The 24,176-nt window shown below is 39.3% G+C and overlaps 1 protein-coding gene across 3 annotated transcripts in view; it reads left to right on the top strand.

Moving 5' to 3' along the window:
- The window catches only part of grin2da (glutamate receptor, ionotropic, N-methyl D-aspartate 2D, a), a 316,625-nt gene that overhangs the window by 150,124 nt on the left and 142,325 nt on the right, over positions 1-24,176 (top strand). For all 3 annotated transcript variants that reach the window (XM_087834864.1, XM_087834866.1, XM_087834867.1), the window contains exons 5-6: positions 4,678-4,865; positions 13,643-13,783. In XM_087834864.1, coding sequence (XP_087690990.1) covers positions 4,678-4,865; positions 13,643-13,783 — 329 coding nt within the window. The remainder of the gene's footprint in view (positions 1-4,677; positions 4,866-13,642; positions 13,784-24,176) is intronic.

Raw genomic sequence — 24,176 nt, 5'->3', positions numbered from 1 at the left:
GTTATCTTGAAGTGGTCATGTGATTGGCTTACCACGACTACTATGTTCTTCCTCAGACAAACAGCAGCACTCCTGCGATTGTTTTGTCCCCTAGCTCCAGGTGTTGCGCCAAAAAGTGATCGTCTGCCAGACAGTGATTGCCGTTTTCAGATCTTATGCCAACAGACTGCACAGTAATTAATTCTCCACTTCGTAACGGGCAGTGTTGCTCAGACCTTGTCACCACCATCACTGGGCTGTTTCCAAATGCTGCTAGTGGGACTTGCATAATCCTCCCAAAATGTTCAATTCTTTGGTGGATATCCAAAAGGTTACTGTCTCATAATGTCTCTGTAGTGGTTTTGTAGTGGAGGTTTAGTACTGAATGGCATTTACAAAATGGTAAAATAGACTGAGTGTCTAGTCAAATGCTCTCCACAAACACACCTGATGCTACAATTATTGATTAAATTAGGTTAATCTTTACTGTGATGGTTCATAAACAACATATTCCCACTGAGGCTTTTATTACTGCTCTTCCTGGCTCCTGGTCCCCCTCTTTTTCTTTTTTTCTTCCGCTTGTTTCCCTCGCTGTTTCTCTCATCATACATTAACATGTCTCGCAAGCAGATGGTATCTGGATGTGAACAATCTGTATATCTTTAGACCTGTAATTAAAATTTGCCTGCAGTGCTTCCGGAGCATTCCACCACTCCCAAACATAAATATACCTCGGTGACCTGCCTTTAATCTTTCCTTTTTCTTTTTTGTTTTTGTGATCTTTGAAGCTGTAGTGCTGCATGGGTTATTGTTCACCTCAAAGCCGGCACATTAACATAACACCGGCATAAGATGAGGATTTGTATCTCACTGACTGGTAAGTGAGACGGCAGGCTTGCTGTTTTTCTTCTGCATGCCTAATCATTACAAACCGAGCAGTGCACCAACAGAATGCAACGTGCAATGCTTATTTTTAACTTTTCATTTATTATTATAATTATAACTTTCAAGAAACCAAATCACGCTGTACACAAGAGTAGCAAAAATAAATTTTAAAAAAGCCTAGAGGTGAGTTTTGACAAGTTTCTTGAAGGACTCATATATGAGAGAGTTCTGGAGGGTGGGGGCCACCACACTGAAGGCCCAAAGGTTCTGATGTTGGTGCGAGGTACAGAAAACAGAGAAGGACCAATGCATCCGAGACTGTGTGTATGGTTTGCAGCAGGTCAGAGAGATACTGAGGTGCCAGAGCATTGAGAGATTTGTAGGTAAGAAAAATCTTGTGAATATTGTGCGACTTGACCAGGAGCCAGAGGAGATATTGGTATTAAAGTGTTACACCACAACTCAGACCAGCTTCTGAGTTAGTTTCAGTGATTTTAAAATCCAAGTTCACTACTTCTGATAAGTTTATATTGGCCCCTCTCTGATGTCCTAAAGTCTGCAATAACATGCACATCAATAATTTCTAATAATAATAATAATAATAATACATTTTATTTCAAAGCGCCTTTCAAAACACTCAAGGTCGCTGTACACAGTAGAATAAAAGCAACATAAAAGCAAGAAGCATAAGACATAAACAAATAAAATAGCAGAGTGGAAAGGTTATGTGGGATAAGCTATTTTGAACAAGTGGGTTTTGAGTTTGGACTTAAAGAGAGAGAAGGAAGAGATGTTTCTTAAATCAGGAGGTCGGGAATTCCAGAGTCGTGGAGCAGAGCAGCTGAAAGCCCGGCTCCCCGTGGTTGCAAGACGGGGGGAAGGGACGGAGAGTGAAAGGGAAGAAGAAGATCTGAGACAACGAGATGGGCAGAGAGATATGGAGGAGAGAGATGATGAATAGCCTTAAATGTGTACAAGAGTATTTTGAAATTGATGCGATATTTGACCAATGAAGCTGCTGCAGGACAGGAGCGATGTGGTGGGCAGAAGGGGTGATGCCTCCATTGTTATGGATCTATATTAGTATTTAATGGATCTGACTTTACATTGGGAACGGACAGAGATCAAGGGCTGGTTGAATTTGATCAGTCATTAGCATTTGACGCTAGTTTTAAACATATCATTTGCAAAAAAGTTTGAAAGTAAGTCGGTTCAAAGCCCAGATCTCAACAGCTGTAGTTCTTGATGTTCACAATGACATATTAGCGTTTGTTCACCGATAACTCCACAACATCCCAGTGAGCTCGTTACACAGCTGCCGGACAAATGTACCCTCTGAACAGCAACTACCACATCTGTCTGTCTAACTCAGCTATGAAGCCAATGCAGTGCCAAACAACTTGTCAAGTAAAATCACCTTTGCAGACATTTGTAAAAGAATGGGCTCAATGGATTCAAGCGTAGTACTGCAATAGTATGCAATAGTGCAAGAAGTCAGTTTGCAATAATATCCCTTACTGCTGATCATTGATTATCAAGGTGTGAAGGAATTCAGCAAAGTGGAAGTGCTCTTAAGACTCACACCAGCTCACTGGAAAGTTATCCATCATTTTCAGTCACGTGACCGACTCACTGCCCTGGCAGACAAAGCAGGGCTCCACCTTTATCGCAAAGCATAAACAGTAGATAGTACTGCTGGAGTAAAGTAGGGTTTTTCACCTCTCCTTTTCATCTCATGAAGAAAAAATCAAATTTGGGAACTCTGGTGATCCATATTCTGCTCATCAGCTTTATTTTAATCCCTGGCGATGTCTTTCCCAGAGCTGGAGTTTAGTGACATCTACAGGTATCTTCTAGAGATTTGCTCACTTTACCTGCTGCCAGGATGAAAGCTTTCACAGTATGGACAGCTCCATGTATTTTTAATCTGGATGGGTAAATAATGCCACTATGTTGGAGGTGAAGAACAAGGAATTGTTCATTTATTAGTAAAGTAAAGCACTACATAGCTATCTTAAACGGGCTACCACACGTAAATTTTAGTTTTGTTGACTTGGACATTTACAGTGTCATAACAGTAAAGCTGACAGAGTATCATTCCTATAGTTTAATGAGCCGCCGCTGACAGCCAGGGTCGCTGTGGAGAAGCAATGATTGGCGTGATTAGTGTATCCGATAGGACAGCAACTATCAGGCATTTTGGTTAAGTTAAACTTGAAGACGTTCAAAGGATGGCTGCCGAGCAAAGGACCAGAGTACTATTTTGGCCGGCAAGTGGGCGTGTCCCAGTAGCTTTGACGTCACCTGAAAACTCTGGCTAGAGCGGGGTTGTTGAGGGACAGTGTTGTGCTGACTGGACAACCTAACTCCAAACCTCCTCTAGCATTAACAACAGCAGAAGCATTGTGTGCTGGGAGCGTTGTGTCAGGGCTTTTCATAGCTGGACAGTTCCTGTAGGTGTAATGTGTAGAATATCCAGTGCACAGTGAGAGTAAAGAATGGTAAGAGCAACTGAAAAACCTAAACAATGAGCTGAAACCTGTTAAAATGTTGTATTTAACACAGAGGATTGTCACTACATGTTAACTGTTTCATAATAAATAAAAGTGCATTGGCATCCAAGTAGTCCTGCTAAGGTAGATGAAAGCTGTTTTTGACTGCTGAGATTATTAGTATGTAGGTAAGTCATGTAGTAATTACTCATACTAGCACTGCCAAAAAATATGATTATATGTGTGTATATGTATACACACATATATATGGTGTATATTCACTATTTTTGTAGGGGACTTTCATTTCGACCTGGATGTTGACGCAGTTAAGCTCTGTCACGATAAAATATGACGACCCACAGGGATCTAAATGAAATGTTCTCTTCCAAAATGAGATGTCCAACGTTTGAAAAATGAGTCACCTGTGCTAACAAAGTGATTGATGGGAGAAAATTATAACAAATTACATCTTTTTGTGAGGGATGACAGCAAGCAGGGAAGTCAACTTCTTTCTTCAAAATCAGAGGAGGAGAACACTTTTAATTTCAGAGAAAGAGTGATAAAATTCGAGGTTGCAGATGCCATATGAAGGCTAAATATATGCTGACTGTTCAGAGGATGTGATTGATAGAGACTGAGTGTGAGCATGGACCTCATGCCGACTTTGATCCCATTTGCTGTCAACCGAGTAGGAGGGATCAGCGTCATCTCGCCATCCTCGGCGGTGAATGTGCAGCATGTGGCAGGATCCACACACTACTCGCCTGCTGCTCTCGCTGCGTGTTAGTAAAGCACTTCACATTTTGGTTTTGGCTAATTTCAGTTTTATAACCTCTTCAATTGTCTTACAAAACTGTGGCGCAAATTCTCCCAAAGTGCTTCCTGAGTAATCATCTGAAGTGCCCTCATCAACCACACACACAGCTGCTGTCCTCCGTCTCGCACTCGTCGAGTTTTGTGTTTTCTTACTCTCACTTTGTCTCTTTAATGTTGCCCCCCCCCCCCCCCCCCTCGATTCAATTCCCCCTTTTTAATAATGTATGAAGAGAAAATGCAAGCAGACCAAGAGGCATCAATTTTCAAGTGCAGTTTACTGTGTTCTGAAAAAATAAAGTGAAGTATGAATGTGTAAGTGTACCAAATGTCTTGATTTATACTTGAATATAATCTATTTTAGTAAAGAAATCATGAAAGTGTATTATAGGGCCACACAGCAAGAAATGGGGAGGAAGAAAAATCTTGTTTTTCTGCCTCTTCTCTTCTCTTCCTTCTCTCATCCACCCACTGCAGTAACTGTCTTCCTCTTTTTCTCTTCCTCCAGGTCCGCCTTCTGTACTGCTCCCTGGAAGAGGCTGAGCTCATTTTCCGGGCAGCTTGGGCAGCGGGTCAGGCCGGGCCCAGCCATATGTGGTTTGCTGTGGGACCAGCCCTATCCGGGTTGGGTCTGGAGGGGCTTCCAAAGGCTTTGTTTGCCATCCGGCCACAGGGGTGGAGGGATGAGCCACGCAGGTACGAACCCAGGCTTTAAAATATCAGGGGTTCACAGGCTGCGGGGGCTTCAAACGGGGCTTCTGTGGGTTCAAGGAATCTGTGGATAAGGTTAAATGTGTTGTATTTGACTCTTAAGCGTTCTCATCCATGTCTGGCTCTGTAACACTAAAACTCACAGCATACTCGCTGAAAGACAAATCTCTATGGGAATCATTGACATGCCCTTAAACAGGCCTCATCATTAATTCATAAAGTTCAAATCTTAGCCAGTTTTAATTACTACTAATGATCTCCCGAGCCCTTCTGTTTGTTGTCCATCTGCTATTGGCCATATCATTCATAAATATGATGTCATTTCCACTGCTATGTCGACGACACACAGCTCTACCTGTCCAATAAAAAACTACTTCTGCTCTCTCATCCACCTCCCTCTGTGTTTGCCTCCAAGAAATCAGATCCTAGTTTTCCAGGAACTTTTATAAACCACGGTTCTCTTATTTGACACCAAATCCCCCTTGCCAAGACTAAACCGTTGACCGTTTCTCTGTTTTTTCTCACATCAGGTACCACATTTGGTCTCATTCACACATCAGTTATTGATCATAAGTCTCGTCTCTTTGGTCTTCCCGTCCAGTCCATCCCAACTGGTTCAGAACTCTGCTAGTTGCATCAACATCGTTCGCCACATAAAGTCTATCATTCAGCAACTTAACTGGGTCCTTGTTGAATATTGTATTGATTTCTATTTCTCACATTTAAAACAATCCACAACCTTTCTCTAGACTACCACTTTGAAGTTCTGCACCTCAACACACCTGTTTGCACTCTCAGGCCTTCTGGTTCTTCTGTCCATCTCACCGTACCATCCACCCATTGACTACCATGGGGTCAAAAGACTTCAGTTGCTCTATCCTCTGCCTGTGGTACTCCCTCTTACCAGACATCTGTTACACTGCTACACATTTAAAACCCATCTTAAAATGCATCTCTTAGCCCTTTAAAACCGGTCAGAGCAGCACGCTCCGTTTTGCATAACTATTTTTAAATCCCGGTAGCACTGCAACCACGTAAGCTAGCGCAATAATTTTTTTTTGCATATGAAACCGGAGGAGTTGTACTTACATCTTATGCTATCAGCTTGTCCTCGGTCACAGTTTCCTTCCACATATAGCTTTGCAAAAACTGCATAAAAAGCACTTGCAGCAACACAAACATAATATTCCAGAAACACGCTTTGCTGATCCAGTTGGCTGTTCATAACACTTCCTACTCCATCAGCATGAACTATCGCATGTCTGCCATGACCTGCCCGAAAGTGACGTCATTTTCGCGGAAATGTAGTTTTTTACCATCAGGGCCTCATGAGCCTATACTGGTGTTTTTAAAAGTTATGTTTGACTTTATGACTTTCTGTGTCGTTTCTGGGATGCTTAGGACTCATATTGCACTGCTGGAAATAGTTTATTTTGATGCATATGCTGCTTTTTTGCAAATTTGCACTATAATATTTATTTTCGTTTTTTCCTGCAGTATATAAAAATTGGTGTATTTCAAAAATAAAACTATGAAGACACTCAAAATAAATTTCCTGTGGTAGGAAACTATTTTGTGCAACTTTTTTGTATTTACAGTTTTGAGGGATAAGCCTCTTAAATTTCTCTAACTAGAAATATATGAAAAAAAACAAAAACAATTTTCAATTTTTTTGTAGTTTATTGCACTTTTTTGCAATTTATGTAATTACTATGAACTTAATGCAGACATATTATTAAAAGTTAGGCTGTAATGGTTGTATTGATGTATTACAACTTGAAATGCTCCCAAAAATGGCTCCACAGCATGTAAAATTATAATATAAACTCTGGCGGACTTGGTTCTATGGTAGGTCTTAAAGGGTTAAAACGAGTATAAAGACTCTGATCATCATCCATTTGTCTCACAAATCCGCTTTTCTTTATGATTTTATATTTATATATTTATATATTTTCTAGATGTTTTTATATAAGGTTACCTCAAATGTTTTGAAAGCTGCCTAAAATAAAATATTTCTATAAAGGAGATTTGTTTTTAACTTTGTAATTATAGGTTTTCTATGCATAGTTTGTCTTTGATTCATGCAAAACCAGGTCAGAACAGTACAAAATATTTGTTTGTGTCAACTCGTCAACTGTTATGTGAAGCACCAACTGCAAAGCCTGATTAAAGTCTTCTTTCACCCTCCATGGTGAAAGAAAACTTGACAACACGCTGAAGCCACATAAGGATGTGTCATATTTGTTGACGATGCTACTAGCTCAACCTAGTACCTGATTTGCATACTGAGATTTGATCAGATACTCCACTGAATCAAAGTAATTAGTATGCCTCTTATTACCAACGCCTCCTGATTACATGACATTATCCAGACAACCCTCTTTAGAAACAGAATGAAAGTGAACACCAGATGCAGTGAGATCCGTCATATCCACTACACACCGAACACCAGACATCCGTGCACTTTGTTTTGTGGGCTTGATCTGATTGGCCAGTTGTGGTCTTTGAAGAAAGGAAAAAGAAAAAGGCATTTTATTATGTCTGGAAAATTAAAGATGGATAGTAATATTTTAAGGCTTTCACAGAGACCTGAATTTTACCTAACATCAGTCGTAGAGTTATGTTTACTCTTTTCTTTATTATAGATCTAAAAGACATCTAAATGGTGAAACAACCACTGAGACTAAAATTGAATTAAATCTGATTTGAAAGTGAAATTTAATATATGTTTTAATTTTGTGTGAAATTGTTGTGATCTGCTGCACAACACTGACTCCAGATACACAGATTAATATTAAGCTTCAGTCAAAACCTATTGTCCCTATCCTGTTGGGGCTGTCCATTAGTGCAGCGATCCCCAACCCCCGGGCCTCGTGAGTCGTTTGGTACCGGGCCGCGAGAGTTGAGGCTCAGGTGTGAAATGTATGGTTTTCAGGGTTTTTTTGTTATCGTTTTTATCGTTAACTCGGTTTTCCTGGGTCTTTTCACGTGTGTTATGAATAAATCTTTTTTTCGGTACCGGTACTAGTTTTGTTTTGTTGTATTTATCCGCGACACCTTAAAGGCCGGTCCGTGAAAATATTGTCGGGCATAAACCGGTCCGTGGCGCAAAAAAGGTTGGAGACCTTGCAAAGGTTGCATTAGTGGATGGATGAGTAGTGCCGGTTTACAACAAGAATGATCAGGAGGAGTGTTGACGAGGATGAGATGTCCTTTCAAACAAATTTTGATTTAAAAAAAAAAAAAAAAAAAGCCTTTTTTTCCATACAGCTTTCCAATGACCTGAGAAGATGTCTTTTTTTTTTTTATCTCAGTAAAACTTTAAAATGTATGGTCTGCTCAGTTTGATGCTTTTTACGTGTTGCAGTGGAACAAGTGAATATTTAGTTCAGATTTATTATTGGTGCTAACATTATACAATATTAGCCACTGCATAAAATCTTTTCAATACAATCAAACCCAAATCAACAAACTGAACCAAACTAAAAAAAAAATAAAATAAAAATATGATTTTATTGATATTCAGCTTTTTTTCTATTTACTGTTTTCAAAACTTCACTCACTTAAAAAATTCTGTTTTTTTCCTGTTTTTATAACACGTCCCATTCTAACAGCATTCATGTCTATACTCTGTGAAAAACCTTTATTTTTAGTGTCATATGATTTTCCAAGCAGCTCATATGTGAAAATCCCCAAAATAGTAAAACCTTGAGTAAAATGACAAAATTGCTCATCAATTAGTGCTGCTACTGTACTGCTGATCCTTGTTAAAATGTTACATTTCTTTAATTAGGAATCTGTTGCTAAAGAGTTTTACCTCATTTTGTGATCCTATATAAAGTATATGTTATGTTTCAGCAGACTGTTTCTTGTGCTGAAACTTTATGCATTATCAATTTTGTAGTTTCTTTTCTCTCTGCTGAACTGAGAATTCATTGAGTTTTGCTGTACGAAGCCTTGAAGATGGAGAAACCTTATGATTAAAAAATACATGAGAAGATAAATATTCTTCTCTTCATCTCTGAAGAGCACACTTTTTGCACACGAGTACACAGTTAAATTTTACAACCACCTGCATGTTCATGATGCACTCTCTGTAAGCATGACCTCTTCACTGGGATCATAACATTTACATCCAATCGAATCGAAATAAATTGACCGAGTGTATCCAGGTGAAAGAACAATTATCTATTGATTTTTCTTTATTACCTTTAAACTCATGTCTGCCGCACCTCATAATGTGAAATGTGTGGTGGTTCTAACTCTTTATATAGTTCAATTATGCAAATATAAAATTTAGTTGCTACATAAATCCAAACAAGGTCAACGAGATTTCCCTGGATACAAAACATTTCACACAACATGACGACACAGCCTTCAATGTGATTCCATATATCACCTGGAAAATGTTCACTTCACTCGCCATCTTTCTACCTTCACTGTCTACCAGTCATCTTGGCTCCTGTGAAATCCAGGATCCTTTTCTAGCTTTTCAGTCAGTTTTTTAATGTATCGTGTCACTGTGCTTGTAAAATGTTCGCCCAGACTAGAAGGAAAGCCCAAGTGAGCGGTTCACTTGTTACCACTTCCAGCGGCAGAGTTCATACTGAAACAGATGCTGCATCCCAAGAACGAGGCTACATATGTTATAAGATGTACACGGACTGGCTATTCTGACTGTCTAAATCCTATTAATCCATCCTCCGATATAAAGATTACAATGTAGAACGAATGTTTATAATTTCATTTCAGCTAGTTACCACAAATATTGCACTACAGTTACAACAGAGTCGAGAAGACAAGTGCATTAAGTCCCCAAACCTTGTAGGTTAACATGCACTTCTTGCACTTTACGCATGGCACACTCATTGTCATACATATATACTCTTGTACATACTGTATAAGTTTTGTTTAAATGGATTTTTAACATTAAATATTGAAAACAGCTCCATACTAAATGAAGCCCGTCTTCCTTGATATCTAGTGTGAGGTTTCTACCTGGATGGAGTGAGCAATCATCATGGTTTCCGCTCAGTGATTAGTGATTGAAGCCTGGAGCTGAGTGTTTACACTGTTGCCATGTTGCAATTATTGGATGCACTAGATATGTCTTCTCCAGTTGTGAATGAATCTGAAAAATAACCCCGTCACTATATCGGTGTTTATGCGTTTGATACTTTTTGAGTGTTTTCCACACTTCTGCTGCTTATGATGGATATTTCATAGAGCTTTTCTAAACACCAAAAGTATAATTTGATAATTCAACAAAGAAATGTTGTCATTGTACAACTCGCAAATCATTTACTTTGTAATTCATGGCCACAAAAAGTGCTGTCATTGTAGCTATGATATGGTTGACATTGCTGCAAAATTTTGATTATTTAAACCCAAAAAAGAGATGACAGAAATGCACAAAAAAATCCTAATGACTGGGATGTGAGCAGAAGACCAACTGCACTGTCATTCTGTATTAGTCACAAAGGAATTTATTATATCAGCACTGACAAGCAACTTAGGGAAATTATAAAAGTACTAAAAGGCTGTGAAGTACAGAGAAAGAGCAGGCACCGGCCCTGTGAAGGGTCCACTTCAAAGGGTGAGCCACGAAAGGATTCGTGGCTATTGTACGGATACTGAAGTTGTAAATTCTGTGAACTGTCCTTGATAACATTCTTGACTTTACATTTGCTCATCACAGCAACCTGTTTCACAGAAACCAAGAGCCGGACACTTTAGAGGTCATCCATCCTTCCAATTCAGGGTCGCAGGGAGCTGAAGCCTATCATATAGCATAGCATAGCATCTTTATTTATAATGCACTTTACATCCAACAATGTTGACCAAAGTGCTACAAATATAAAACAGAGAGGAAACAGTTTAAATTACATATAAAATATCTTAAAATTAAAAATAATATAATTAATAAGAAAACATATTAAGAGACATCAACAAGTCCTGCTGTGCTAAAAGCCAAGGTAAATAAGAGGCAGTGACTAGACAGGTCACCAGTCCATTACAGAGAGCCAGTCATCCAAGGCCACCAATCACTAGTTAACTTAACTTGACATTTTTTGAATTGTGAGAGAAAGCCAGACTACGAGGAGAGAATCCACCCAGTCAGTGGGACAGCTCCACACAGAAAGGCCCCAGCTGCTGTGAGGTGATGGTGTTAACCACTGCAACCTCCGCTGCCCTCAAAGGAGATGTATTGTTTTAAAATGCATAAAATAAAGTGTATTCCACATGTCACAGAGAAATGCATTATTGCAGTCGGCACACGGACAAAAACTGTTGCTGGTTCAAAGCATTAAAAAATGAAATATGTCTCATAGACCAGTGGGTGATTATTAAAGCCTACATTCTTTACCCCCATGAGTGTGTTAGTCCCGAAAGGTCTAAAGCCATGACTCTCTGTTAGAGACTCATAAAGCTGGAGACTGTTGAGTAGTCACTCCTCTTATACTTGTTTGAACTGTGCTTGGAATCTTCTTCCTCAGGTGCGTGCATAATCAGTTCATCGTAATGTAAAGTCTATGTTGGCAAGTTTCTGTGGTCATATACGAAATGAGCAGGCCGAGGCCCCAAGTCTTACAAAACTCAGTGACAATGAGATGACAAAAGTCACATCACAGGGTCGTGGGAAGTTCAGGATGTGGAAAGTAAAATGAAGACCTGCATATCAAAAATCTGACCCTGTCTTGAGGAAAAACACGTTTTTAATGCAAATCATTTTAAAAAATAGCATAATAATAGAAAGTTAACAGTTGGACCACATTAAACTTTTTAAACATATTTAAATCATTAAAAAAAAGAGTGATGGCTACAAAACTGTCCTCCTCACCAGCTTTTTTAAAGTGGTAATTTCCAGAATTATGGAAACTCCACTGAAATGCTTTATGAAGTTGGCAGCGTTCACATTTTGTGCTCGATTGGTAGAAGGCCTTGTCATCAAGACTAGAGCAAGATGTGCTGTTTATTTTACATAATATGTTGATGCTCAATCATCCAGGTAAGGAGATCGAAATCGAAGGAAATTGGATGTAACATTTTCAGTAGGCGAAACTTTTCATCACTCTTTAAGTGACTTGTTCAGTCTGAAGTAGTCTCCATCAACTTTTGGGGATTTTCCATAATAAATAACAGCATTCTGTATGATAGGATGTAAGACAGTTGTTGTTTTTTAATGCAAGTTACAAATCAGTGTTGACTTTACAGCCACATTAAAAGCTGAGCCTTTTGCTGCAGGAAAGCTTCCAGCAGATCAAAGTCTGATCTATTATTAAATTTTCCTTAGACAAAGAGCGAGTCTGCTAATATTTATTTACTCAAACTGAGAATACTTGACACACAAATAAATTTAGAAACTGAATGTTCAGTTTTTTTATTGAAGTTGTGCTTGAATTGGCTTGTTATCAGCTGTTTTATTGTCACTGGGACATTCATCAGCTGCTTGACTACAAACTGACTTACAATGCCCAGAGTGACATCCAAGCACATTTATAAAGTAGCCTGTATAACACTGCTTACCTCATTAAAGTTATGATCTCTATGATTCTACTGGAATTCAAGCTATGTAGGAGTAGAAAGATTTCCACTAGATGTAGGTTAGACACTTGTGCTAAACGAGGGCACTAAAAGGCTACATTCCTTTGCTAAGGATGAAAATTCCCTTCACATCATGAGTGGACTGAGTCCTTGGATTCAAAGAAACTCTTGCAAACTAGTCTGTGATAGTTTTTTTGAGACCATCAAACACACTTATATTTTTTTTCTATTTCGGTGTATTTAAATAAGGAAAAACCAGCATCCCTTGCTTGAACATGTGCAAAAAGATTCTAGAAGTTGAAATTAAAAAAAAAAGAGTTCTTTATTATGTTGGAAGGTGTATATTTTCTCATGTCTACCTGATAAATGTGTTATGGAATAATCTTTTTTGCCCAGGTAGCTTGATCTAAAGTAATTCAATTAATCTGCAGACTAAGAAACTACAATTTTTCTGGTATGAGTAATATTTGTACACAATATAGGGTGGAGAAAGCAAATAAGTAAATAAAGTAAATAAAATAATCAAATAAATCTACTTGGTCATATTAGTCCAGTGGGTTCAGTGGGATTACAATGGGTCATCAGGGAGGCTAATCATCTAGAGCAGCGGTCCCCAACCCCCGGGCCTCGGACCGGTACCGGTCCGTGAGTAGTTTGGTACCGGGCCGCAAGAGTTGAGGCTCAGGTGTGAAATGTAGTTTTCAGGGTTTTTATCAGTTTTCAGCGTTATTTTGTTATCGTTTTTATCGTTTACTCGGTTTTCCTGGGTCTTTTCACGTGTGTTATGAATAAATCTTGTTTTTTTCGGTACCGGTACTAGTTTTATTTCGTTGTATTTATCCGCGACACCTTAAAGGCCGGTCCATGAAAATATTGTCGGGCATAAACCGGTCCGTGGCGCAAAAAAGGTTGGAGACCGCTGATCTAGAGACTTGATAACCTGAACTGAATATTAAATTGTCAAATCAGCAAAGCTTTGTTTCCCCACAATACTGAAAAAACTGTACACATTTCAGCTTACCTAGTGGAGGAGTCATCTATTTTGTGAATTCACATTCATTATTTCACGTTGTCATATGCATTTGAGTAGTTTTTCAAGCTTAAGTCTCTGTCCTCTCCAGTATCTGTGCATTTCCTGGGACCCATCAGGTAAAAAAAAGACCTTTAAAACGAATCTAGTCTCTCGGTCTCATGTTGTTCTCTTTGTAATCCTACAGGCGTATTGCAAAAGGTGTTTCTGTCCTCACCCACGGAGCGATGGCTCTGCGGAGGGACCAGGGAGCCACAAGCCGAGCGCAGTACGCTGGCAACTGTCAGAGCGACGGCAACCAGACCCATCGAGTGCCAGACAGAATCAAGTAAGTGGCAGGTAGCGCGAGGGACAGAGGGTGACTTTGAAGTTTGCTGTATGTGAGAATCTAATGTGACTGGCATCAGAGTGAACAAGCAAACAGTGCAACGGCATGGAAAGGCAAATAGTTGCCAACAGTTTTAATCAAATGTCCTCATTCAAAGCAAACCCAGAGAGCTGAGTCATTCTGCCCTGAAAACAGCTGCTTTGTTTTTATAGCAACATTTTACAGATGGATAAACTCCACATAGAAAATCCATGTTTTCACTGCTGGTTTCATTCTGCATTTGTTAATGCTAAAGATTTACAGCGCAAATCAGCCACAACATTAAAAACACTGACAAGTGAAGTGAATAATATTGATCATCTCATTACAATGCAATATGCTGCTGGGAAATCTTTGGCCCTGGCGTTCATACTACTTTGACACATAAGATCTGTCTAATTGTCTGTTAGAGCTCAAGGACACTCAATCCAAAGACTACTCACTGACACTGGTGCCAGCAGCCTCTCCGAGCAGGACAATGTGCACTGTCACACTACCAGAACCACTGAGAAATAGCTCAGGGAACAGCACAAAGAACCCAAGGCATTTATCCGGCCTCCAAACTACCCAGAACCCAAAACCGATCAGGACCCGCCAAAATAAAACCAATCGACAGAGGCCCCAGCCTGCAGCCCACAGGACCCAAAGGACTTGCTGACACTGTCACAGTGCCAAACATCACAAGACACCCCCATGGATCATTTCCCCATGCCCCAAAGAGTCAAAGGCTGACCTATTAGGTCTTTTAGTTTAGTGACTGATCGGAGTGCATTGCAATCATGCTGTCCAGCAAACATTGTTTTTGCTTTGCAACGACCATTAAATTGCATAATGAAGGAACGTCCAAATAGTTGACTGATTTAGCAACCGTGCAACATCGTTCTCAGTCTTAGTCCATTAGCGCTCCTTTATTCTGTATGACTGAATTGATGCAGTTGTTTATTTACAAAATGAGCTGTTTGTTTCAAGACAAAACTTAAATATGTGCGAGCTTCACTAATGTAAGAAAACAATTGATAGATTTGTAGGGAGTATTTTGAGTTGTGCACTGCTGCTTGGTGCTTAAAACAGCAGCTAATAATGATATTTATTAATGATTTTAAAGGTCTGTTTATATGCAGATTAAAACCTAATATATTTTCTCCAGTGTTTAGTGGAAAGTCTTTACTTTTCGTTAATGACTCAGACTCAAGTTCGTTAAGTTCAGTCAGATGACTTCCATTTGAAATGGTTCATTACAGCAGCAGAGTATAGTTAGTTTGGTTTATCACTCTGCAGATATGTTACAAATACAATTTGAGTGTGATGGTGGATGCTGATTGATGTCAGGCAGCAGATGCAGGGCAGCAGTAATACTTACATGTCCGATTGAGGAGGAGGAATGTTTTCCGCTTACACAGACTACCTTATTGATGTCTGTTTGGTATATTTTGTGAGGAGAGTGAGGTGTAGTATTGTACCCTGTGTCACACAAATGGCTGCACTTCTACTTTGATTGTGAATATACTGACATTAGGTGCAATGGATGAGTTGGCAAACTGGTTATAACCAAATTTAACATTTGCGTTGAGGACAGTTTGCCCTTCACAATCAGGGAGACTTTAAATATGTGAAGCAAAGAAGTAAAACAGCAGAAGTCCAACTTTTAACTACAAGCTTGTTCGACTGCGCCTGCTCTTTGGCACAGTTCCCTCTGGGAACTGTTTGGTGGAGTTGGGTTTTGCTCTCAGCTGTGTCAGAGTTACCGTCTGGTACCTACTGCTACTGTATGCTTGTTAATTGTGTGCAGTTGTATTGCATTCACAAATTAACTGCTATTAACTGTAACACTTAAACACCTTCTCCATCTGTATAGTGTTCTTTCAAGGGCACAGACCATCATTTTGACCCTTACCATCTTTTACAACATGGAGTTCCAGATGGTTCCATCTTTGTAATGCCAAAAGAAAGTCATCTGTTCCGTCGGCTATTGTTTTTTTTTTTTTTTTAATCTTTTTTAATCTTTTTTTTTTCTTTCCCTTTTTTTCTTTTCTTTCTTCGTCTTTCTTTTTCTTTCCACGTTATACCCCTAATTAAAGATTGTGAAATTATCATGTAGTTTTAGACTGATTTGTATTACATTAGACTGCTGGTTTATGGTGAATGAATGATATTGTTTTATGATGCATGATACTGCTGAGTTACAAGAAATACTGTTTTCAGAGAATCATGGCCTTATTTTTCTGATTACAAAGAGAACAGAACATACCGTAGAGGTTTTCTGCCCCATCTCATCAGGTGGAAATAAAACAGGAAGCCAAGGCCGTCACTTAGGCGCCGTAAGAGAGAAAGCATGTGGATTCTTAGTTTGGAGGGAGGCTGAAGCTATAAGAATGTGAGAAACGGTCAGACACGTTGAGATCAGGCGGACACCCTCCCGCGCTCATCTCCCCTCCAGATGGTTAATGCTCAAAAGTGTTTGTATGGAATAATAAGAATTGTATGAATTAAAGTAATTGTTTTTTTGGGGTTTTTTTGCCTGTCCCGTTTGGCTCTTGGCTATTGGTTTTTAAGAATATTTTGAACATTTCCCCTCAAGGTTTATATACTGTTGTACACTTGGATCTAGTATTGTTTGTGGATGGATGAATGGGTGGATGGATGGTGTTGGTATGCTGTCTGCAAAGCCAAAGTCCCCAGAGTTCATTTAAATTGTATGCTAATCAAGAAGAGTAAAATATATGCATGGAAAGCAGTTGGTGTAGTCATAAGTACAAAAACAATGTATTAATATTGTGTAAGTATTGAGCGAGAATACTAAATGAGTTGTGGCTGTGTCTTCATCACCAGCTGTTTCTCATATCTTGTGCCTCTGTCACAGCAAAATGTGTTGCTGGATGTGTTGCTGGTATTAAATACTTCAAAGTTCATTTTTGGATAGGTTGTAAAAGATTTTTGTAATGTTGGACTGTCTGGGGATTTTCTTTTTCAATGCCGTAAAACTGCAAAAGATGCAGTTACAAACATTTACAGGTGTTTGAGGTCAAAATGATGGTAACAGTGAAATTTGTGACTCTGACACTTTGTGGATGGGTTTGTTTGTGGCTACCATTTTTAAGCTTTGAATTAGCATCATGGCAGCAGGCATCTTGGGTTTTGTCCCCAGTGATGACTTTAATGGGTGCATTACTAAGTCATCGATTAATACTTGTTGGCTTACTGCAGGTGCACTGAGCAGAAATAGTTCAGTGAAGGCATCTTGGTAGCAATACTTATACTGTTAAGTGCACAGGAAGTCATATTTGTCAGATAATGTTTTAAAAGAAACACAGAAACACTGGATAGGCTCCAGTTAAACAACTCAAAATAGCCAAGGCGAAGCCTAGCAGATGGCACCAGCATGCACCTGTCATGAAAAACAGTTAAGCTCTTAATAATGCATGGCTTAAGTCTATGTACAGGTAAATTCTGCTATTAAAAAAAGTTTTCTCAAAGAGTGAACTTTGAGAAAACTTTGAAAATGTAGAAATAAACTGCATCATGCAACATTATCATGATGCAGTTTATTTCTCCTGTGAAGTTGGGCATTTTTTCATGGACATTTACAGGAAACAACCTTTGCACCCTAGTGGCCACTGGAGGAATGACAGTTTTGACACTTCTGAGTTTGCAGGTACAGGTGTCAAGGGGGGTATTAACCCCACCACTTTACTCCCACATTCTGTTTTTGTTTTTTTAATATTTGTAACTGCCCATACGAGTTATCATCAAACTCCTTGCTCCTTGAGCAAGAAAATGAACTGACAAGTGAGCAAAACAAAACAATTCTGCCACATTAACCCAGTGAAACATGAGGCAGGTTTAAGGAGAGACTCAACAATAAGTCTAAATTACAACACTTAACCACAAGAAAGAAAAAGCAGTTGTAGTTTGTACGTATATGACAGATTGATGACAATATCAGGGAAATCTCGCCTGCACAGACGAGCAGATCAACTGCAGATGGATGGTTACCGCAGGTTGCCTGCCTGCACTCTTTAATGAAGTGAGCAGGTTCATTTTAAACTCGGCAAAACATTTCATGCCCTTCAGAATCTTGCTCTCCATCAGCAGCAGGGCTGTCTGTCACGCTGACGGGCGCAGAGGCTCATGGGACTCTCATCGAGTGGCAGTGATAGTCCTCGCTACAGCTGCATGAACGACACCTGTAACACATGAAGGGTTTTTCTCTCCGGGGAGATATACACCTTTCCAAAAATATCTCTGCTCTGACTGAAGTGGCACTGCGAAATCAAAATTAACCTGTTTTTAGCTGCCGTGTGGCCTTATTCACATGCAAACAACTTGGGAACACTTAATTCTGAATTAATAGTAATATATGAAAACCCCACTGGAAATCTTGAAAGCCCAACTTGTCATTTTAGAAGTTAGAGCTGATGAAATCCAATGCAATTCAATACAGTTTATCTCACATGCAGTTAAACCTGCTTTATATACCAAGCTAAACAAGAGACAATTGAGAAGGGGCAAACAAATCTATGTGTAAATCTTTACTGATGGTTAATAAACTGTGCTGTCAGAGATGAGCAGTGCCCACAGATTTGCAGATTAAATTTCTTTGCCAGTCGTAAACTGAAAGATTTGTTTGGGAGAAAGAAAAAGAATCCAAATAAATATGTTACACAGTGAAAGCTGTAAAATGACCCTAGCAAAGCACAGTAAGACTGTTTGACTATTTAATCTAGATTAAATCCATGTGGTTACAGTTAAAATCCTCCACTTCCTATTTGGAAAAAATAAACAACTAAATAAATAAATGAAAGCTGTTTGCTCAGTTTGCAGTTATTTCCCATTATTGCCTCTGTGCACGAAACAGTTGGCAAAGAAAAAAATGCTCATGATCACCTCCTCAAACCAAACTATGAGGCTCTTCTGAGCAAAGAGCATAAAGTATTTAAATAAACAAATAAACAAAAGTCCAATCATGCTTCCACAGTGAGGATGACAGCTGTACTCGGCCTTCAAGGTTATAAAATTCAAAAGAAACCTCCATTAAGACCAGTTTTATTTAATTCTTCACTTTGAACAACTCCAAACATAAATATGTTCTTCACAACACCATTAATACTACCGTCATGCTCTGTGCCAGAGAAACAAATAATAAAGCTACATGCTTTTTAAACTACAAGACATGGTGTGGCAGTTGACACATTAAATATGACTTGTTTTTATTGGTGTAATATTACCACTGTTGAATTTTTCAACCTTGTCACAAACAGTGCAAAAACACTGATTGAGGAGGATTTTTCAAAAACCCCAGATTACATTCAATAGGGTGGAAAATGTTTGACTTTGAAATTATATGAATTTGTTTTATATTCAGTTTTTTATCTGTGTTTTGATTCAGAGCTATTATAGGAATAAATGCTCCTTCATGACTGATCGTGCAATCTGTTGGGAAGCGCTTTCTGAAAAAGCCTCCCGTGCAATGCTTGTTGTTTGTTTTTGTTTTTTAAAGCTGCAAAGTAGTGTTACAGTACTCGTACCTTTTTAACCCCTTAATCCCTCGTATGTCATATTTGATACAGTTTTCCTGAGTTTTCTTCTAATTAAATTGCTCAATACATTTTTAAACAATAAATTGCAACAAATGACAAATGAAAATTCATATTTGCATTTTTTTTTAAATGTTTTGATTTTGTAATTGTCCATTATGTAAGAAATTTGAATTTCCTGGCGGTTATTTCATGGTTCAGGATTTAACGGGTTAAATTCATGCTATCTATGCTTTTATACAGAAGGAACCCTTAGCTTTGGGTTTATTAATGGATCTGCACAGCCAAGGTAGGGGAGGGGCTAATTGCATTAAGAGATTTGATTGGGCAATCCAGTGTCGTTAATGAAAATGATCGAATGGGCTGCTGTCAGTGTTTGTACGACAGCTGCACAGGGGCCCTTAAAGCGAGCCCATTGGCCCAAAAGTGCGTCAGCCCACTGGGAAAATGCGCAGTATGCCAGATTCCCACTTCATGCATTCAGCCAACTCTCATTCTATGAAAAATCAGGTGGGGAAAAAGGACGTTTTGGAGCCGTTTTGCTTCATAACAATCTCCATTAGTCAGTCTTTCTACTCTTTGTGTTTCTGACAAGTGAGTAAAACACATAATACACAACTATTGCTACAGAGCTGTGTTCAGTTGTGTAGACAGACTTTGCCACACAAATATCAGGATGTGGAGAAAGAAGAAAAGGAGGGGACTGAAAGAAAGGGAACGTGTGAGATGGAAGTTTGGCAGGCAGAGCTGGAAGAGAGTCGAGAGGACGGCTGGATGAGGGGAGAGAGAGAGAGTAAATTGAAGATGTAGATGACAGCAGACAAAGGCAGCGATAACGATGATGATGATGGTGATTTGGCTGTCTGCTTGGAAATCATTTTGCAGCTTCCAGCCATCAGATTGCAAACAACAGCAGCAGTGCAGAATGCGAACGCGTACGGCACAACAGATCGAGCCGTAACAATGACATTCAGTCAGTGCCGTAAACTCACTGGAATACAAAACGTATAAAAAGTTGAAATAAACTACATTTCAAAAGATGCCGTGACAAGCAAGACTTTAGCTTTTATTCAAAGATACGCATTTGCGATAAAGAGTATTTACAATGTCAAAAGATTTGTTTTTCAGCAAAAAATGCCATTTTATTGTCAAACCACCTGCATGAATTTGACTTTAAGAGTTTTATCTGGAGAGTCGTTGCACTACATTGGTACAGAGCATTCAGATAAATGACAGCAAAGCGGACTTTCCTGGTAAAGTGCTTTGTGACATTTCTGTTAACGCTGCAAGTAAAAAGATTCAGTTTACTTGATACCAAAGACTCTATGAAAGACTGTCTGACATGTTAACCCTGTGCAGTCTTTCAATGCGGGTTGACCCTGCCTGTTGCAAAAAAAGTTGGTCTTTAAAGAGAAAATTACCCTACTTATCACTTGACTTTTGACCTAAGTTAAAACATTGATTTGAATTTGTTTTAAAGCCAAGTTCCTTAAGTCTTATTTAATACAACAAGATGTTCATTTTGGAAATTTGCATTCCTGTCAAGGCAAACTGGAAGAAAAGGAAAGGCATCTATTAGCTTGTGGGTACTTTGTGATTACTCCTGTATATGCATGCAGTTTGCAGTCAGGTGCACCCTTCACTCATCACTTCTGGGAACATCCAAAATGATCAAGTCGAGACGTGTTTGTGGGTAAATTGTTGCTTCTCAACAGGATGATGATTCCAAAGTGCAAAGTTTCTTCTGATAATTTTGACAAAGGATGCAATTTTTGGAAAAAGCTACCTCTGAGGATTGCAAACCAGTTTTTTTAGATCACATGGAGCATGGAGGCCAGCCAGGGTCCTGCTGAGCTAGTGTTTGGCTGGAGTGCAGCATTCCCTACTAACAGTGGGAAGTTACACAATTGTTCAGCCTGATGCCCTGTTTAACAATGTTTTTATTATTATTTCTTAATCTATTAAAATGGTAAAATTTGAGAAGATGCTGACAAAGCAGATGCAATTAAACAGAAAGTTTGATGAGTAACTTTAACGGCACGATGGGGAGAACAAGTCATGTGTGAAATGCCAAGAAAACAATCTAGTATAGATTGTTTCCATTCATTTATTTATTGATTTATTGTCCCGACTAGAAATTAGTTTTACAGAAAGGTCTCAAGAAATCATCCATATATATATTCCAAAAATAAAAACAATACTAAATCATAAGACATAGTCCTGCAGTTATAAAAAACACATGACGGTTGGATTCAGATATAACATAAACTGATTTAACAAGTGCACGGGGAACAAAGTCGTTTTGGTCTTATTACACTTACTCATGGTGTTCTGTATCTGCAGCCTGAAGGAAGCAGTTGGGTGGGTCTGGCTCTGTTAATCTCCTCGGTCGCTCGGGTCTTTCTACCTGCAGCTCATATATTGCAGGTAGTGGATTCTGTGGGAGGCCTGTTACTTTGCTGCCTGTTGTGCTATCTTTGGTTCTAACATTTCCAAACCGAGCCGAGTCGTCATTTCTCTACCTACATTAAATATGTGCAACTTACTTAATAATTACAGGCATTGATAGCGCTTCTTGACAACTGCCTCCACATTGGCATCAAATTATTATCAATGACCAATTCAAAGTATTTATATTATAAGATGTTCCACCGATTCAATATATCTACACTTCATATTGGTCTTCAATCGGGGGTGAGAGAACTTTTTGAACTTGATAACCATGTCCTTGGTGTTCTCAGTGTTTAGCCGTTGGTGGGTTTGGTCACTCATTGGAGAAATTTCCCCATCACTGGCCAGTGTTTATCTACATCAGTATTAAGCGTGATGATGACTGTGTTGGTAAATGGTAAATGGACTGGTTCTTATATAGCGCTTTTCTACTCATCTGAGCACTCAAAGCGCTTTACACAACTTGTGCATTCACCCATTCGCACAAGCACATCTTTCTAAGTGCTTCATAGCTAACATTCACACACATTCATACCGATGGATGCATCGGAGAGCAATTTGGGGTTAGTATTTTGCCCAAGGATATTTGGCATGTAGACTAGGGGAAGCCAGGAATCGAACCAACCTTCCGATCAGTGGATGACCTGCCCAGTGTTGTCTGCAAATTTAAGGATATGCCTGTTTGCATTCTGGCTTCTGCAGTTGTTGCTATTTAGAATAATAAAGAATAAAAACACTCAACATGTTTTGGGTTAGAATATTTGGCTGAGTAGTATTAAAAGCAGATGGGAGTTTTCTAGTCTACTGTGAGTCCCTAAGCCCTCAAGGTGTGTCAAAAGGAGGTGAAGTAAAGTGCTGCAAACATCTTCTGCTCCCCTCTCTTTGCTCAGTCTCAGCAGCTGTTGTCTTAGTGCCTGACCATTGTACAGTCTTCTACTGCTGTGTCTGTTTTAAAGACACAGTACTGAGAAAATGCACCTGCAGGCTATGGGTTTGTTAATCAATTTACAAACAGTGCAGCGCTTAAACATTACAGTGCTGTAAACAGTACTGTAAGTGACAGTTACAGTGGTTTAAATGCTTTACTGAAGTATGAAGTTGCAATCTTTATTTACTTAACAGTTTCAAATCTTCAAATGATAGAGGCTTCTATTCAATCTACTATTTTTATCAGTCAGACGCACTGAGCTATTTAACCAGATATACACTGATCAAACGTAACCTTATGAGTACTGACAGGTGAAGTAAAGAACACTGAAATTGGTAAGTGCAGAGATTTAAGCTTTAAGAGTTTAACTAGAGGAAAATTGTAACAGCTAGAAAACTGGGTCAGAGGATCTCCAAAACTGCAGCTCTTTTGGGGTGTTCCTGGTATTATGTAATCAATATCTTGCAAAAGGAAGAATCTGGTCCAAGGAAGGAACAGTGGTGAACCACCAATGGGCTCACTGATGCACGTGGGGAGAAAAGGCTGGCCTGTCCAGTCCAACACACGAGCCACTTTAGCTCCAAAAGCTGAAAAATGTAATGCTAATTACATTTTTTGTATGTGGGGCTGCAAAGCTGCAGAACAATCAGGGTGCCCACGCTCACCATTGTCCACTGTTAAAAGCACCAACGATGGCTGCAACAACAATGAACTTCAGACCTGGACCACAGAGTAATGTGGATAGCTGCGCATGTGCGTCGCCTACCTGAGGAACACTTGACACTAGGATGCACTATGGGAAGAGCTCAAGTTGGCAGAGGCAGTGTACTGCTGGGAAACCTTGGGTCCTGCCTTCCACGTTATGTTACTTTGACACGTAGCACCTTCCTAAGCATTGTTGCAGACCGTATATACCCTCTCAGGGTGTTCCCTGATGGTTGTGGCCTCTTGCAGCAGGATAATGCACACTGCCACAGAATGTAAATGGTTCACAAATGGATTGAAGAGCACAACAGTGAGTTTGAGGTGTTGTCTTGGCTCACAAATTCCCCAAATCTCAATCCAATTAAGCATCTGTGGAATGTGCTGGACAAACAGTTTTAATCCACGAAGCCCCCACTTCGCAACTTATGGGACTCAAAGGATCTGTTACTAACGTCTTGGTGGCAGATATCGCAGCACACCTTTGGGGACCTTGTGGAGTCAATGGGTCAGAGCACAATATTAACCCTCTCAGGCTCAAATTAAACGTTTTGTTGCTAATGCACAACCAAGTCCTGCAGTGGTACTTCTGAGTAAAAAAACCTCATAAAATATGTATGTGGGGTAATCAGGTTGTTCTTTTTAACTGTTGCAAATCGGCAACGCCTGCCTCGAGAGGTTAAGCAGGTGGCCATAACAGCATACATTAGTACTGAATGAATTACTTGGAGATCTTAGG

This window comes from Neolamprologus brichardi, chromosome 22 (genome assembly GCF_056152115.1).
Source record: "Neolamprologus brichardi isolate AB-2024 chromosome 22, ASM5615211v1, whole genome shotgun sequence".
In the NCBI taxonomy this organism is placed as follows: Eukaryota; Metazoa; Chordata; class Actinopteri; order Cichliformes; family Cichlidae; genus Neolamprologus; species Neolamprologus brichardi.
This window is presented reverse-complemented; position numbering and strand designations above follow the sequence as displayed.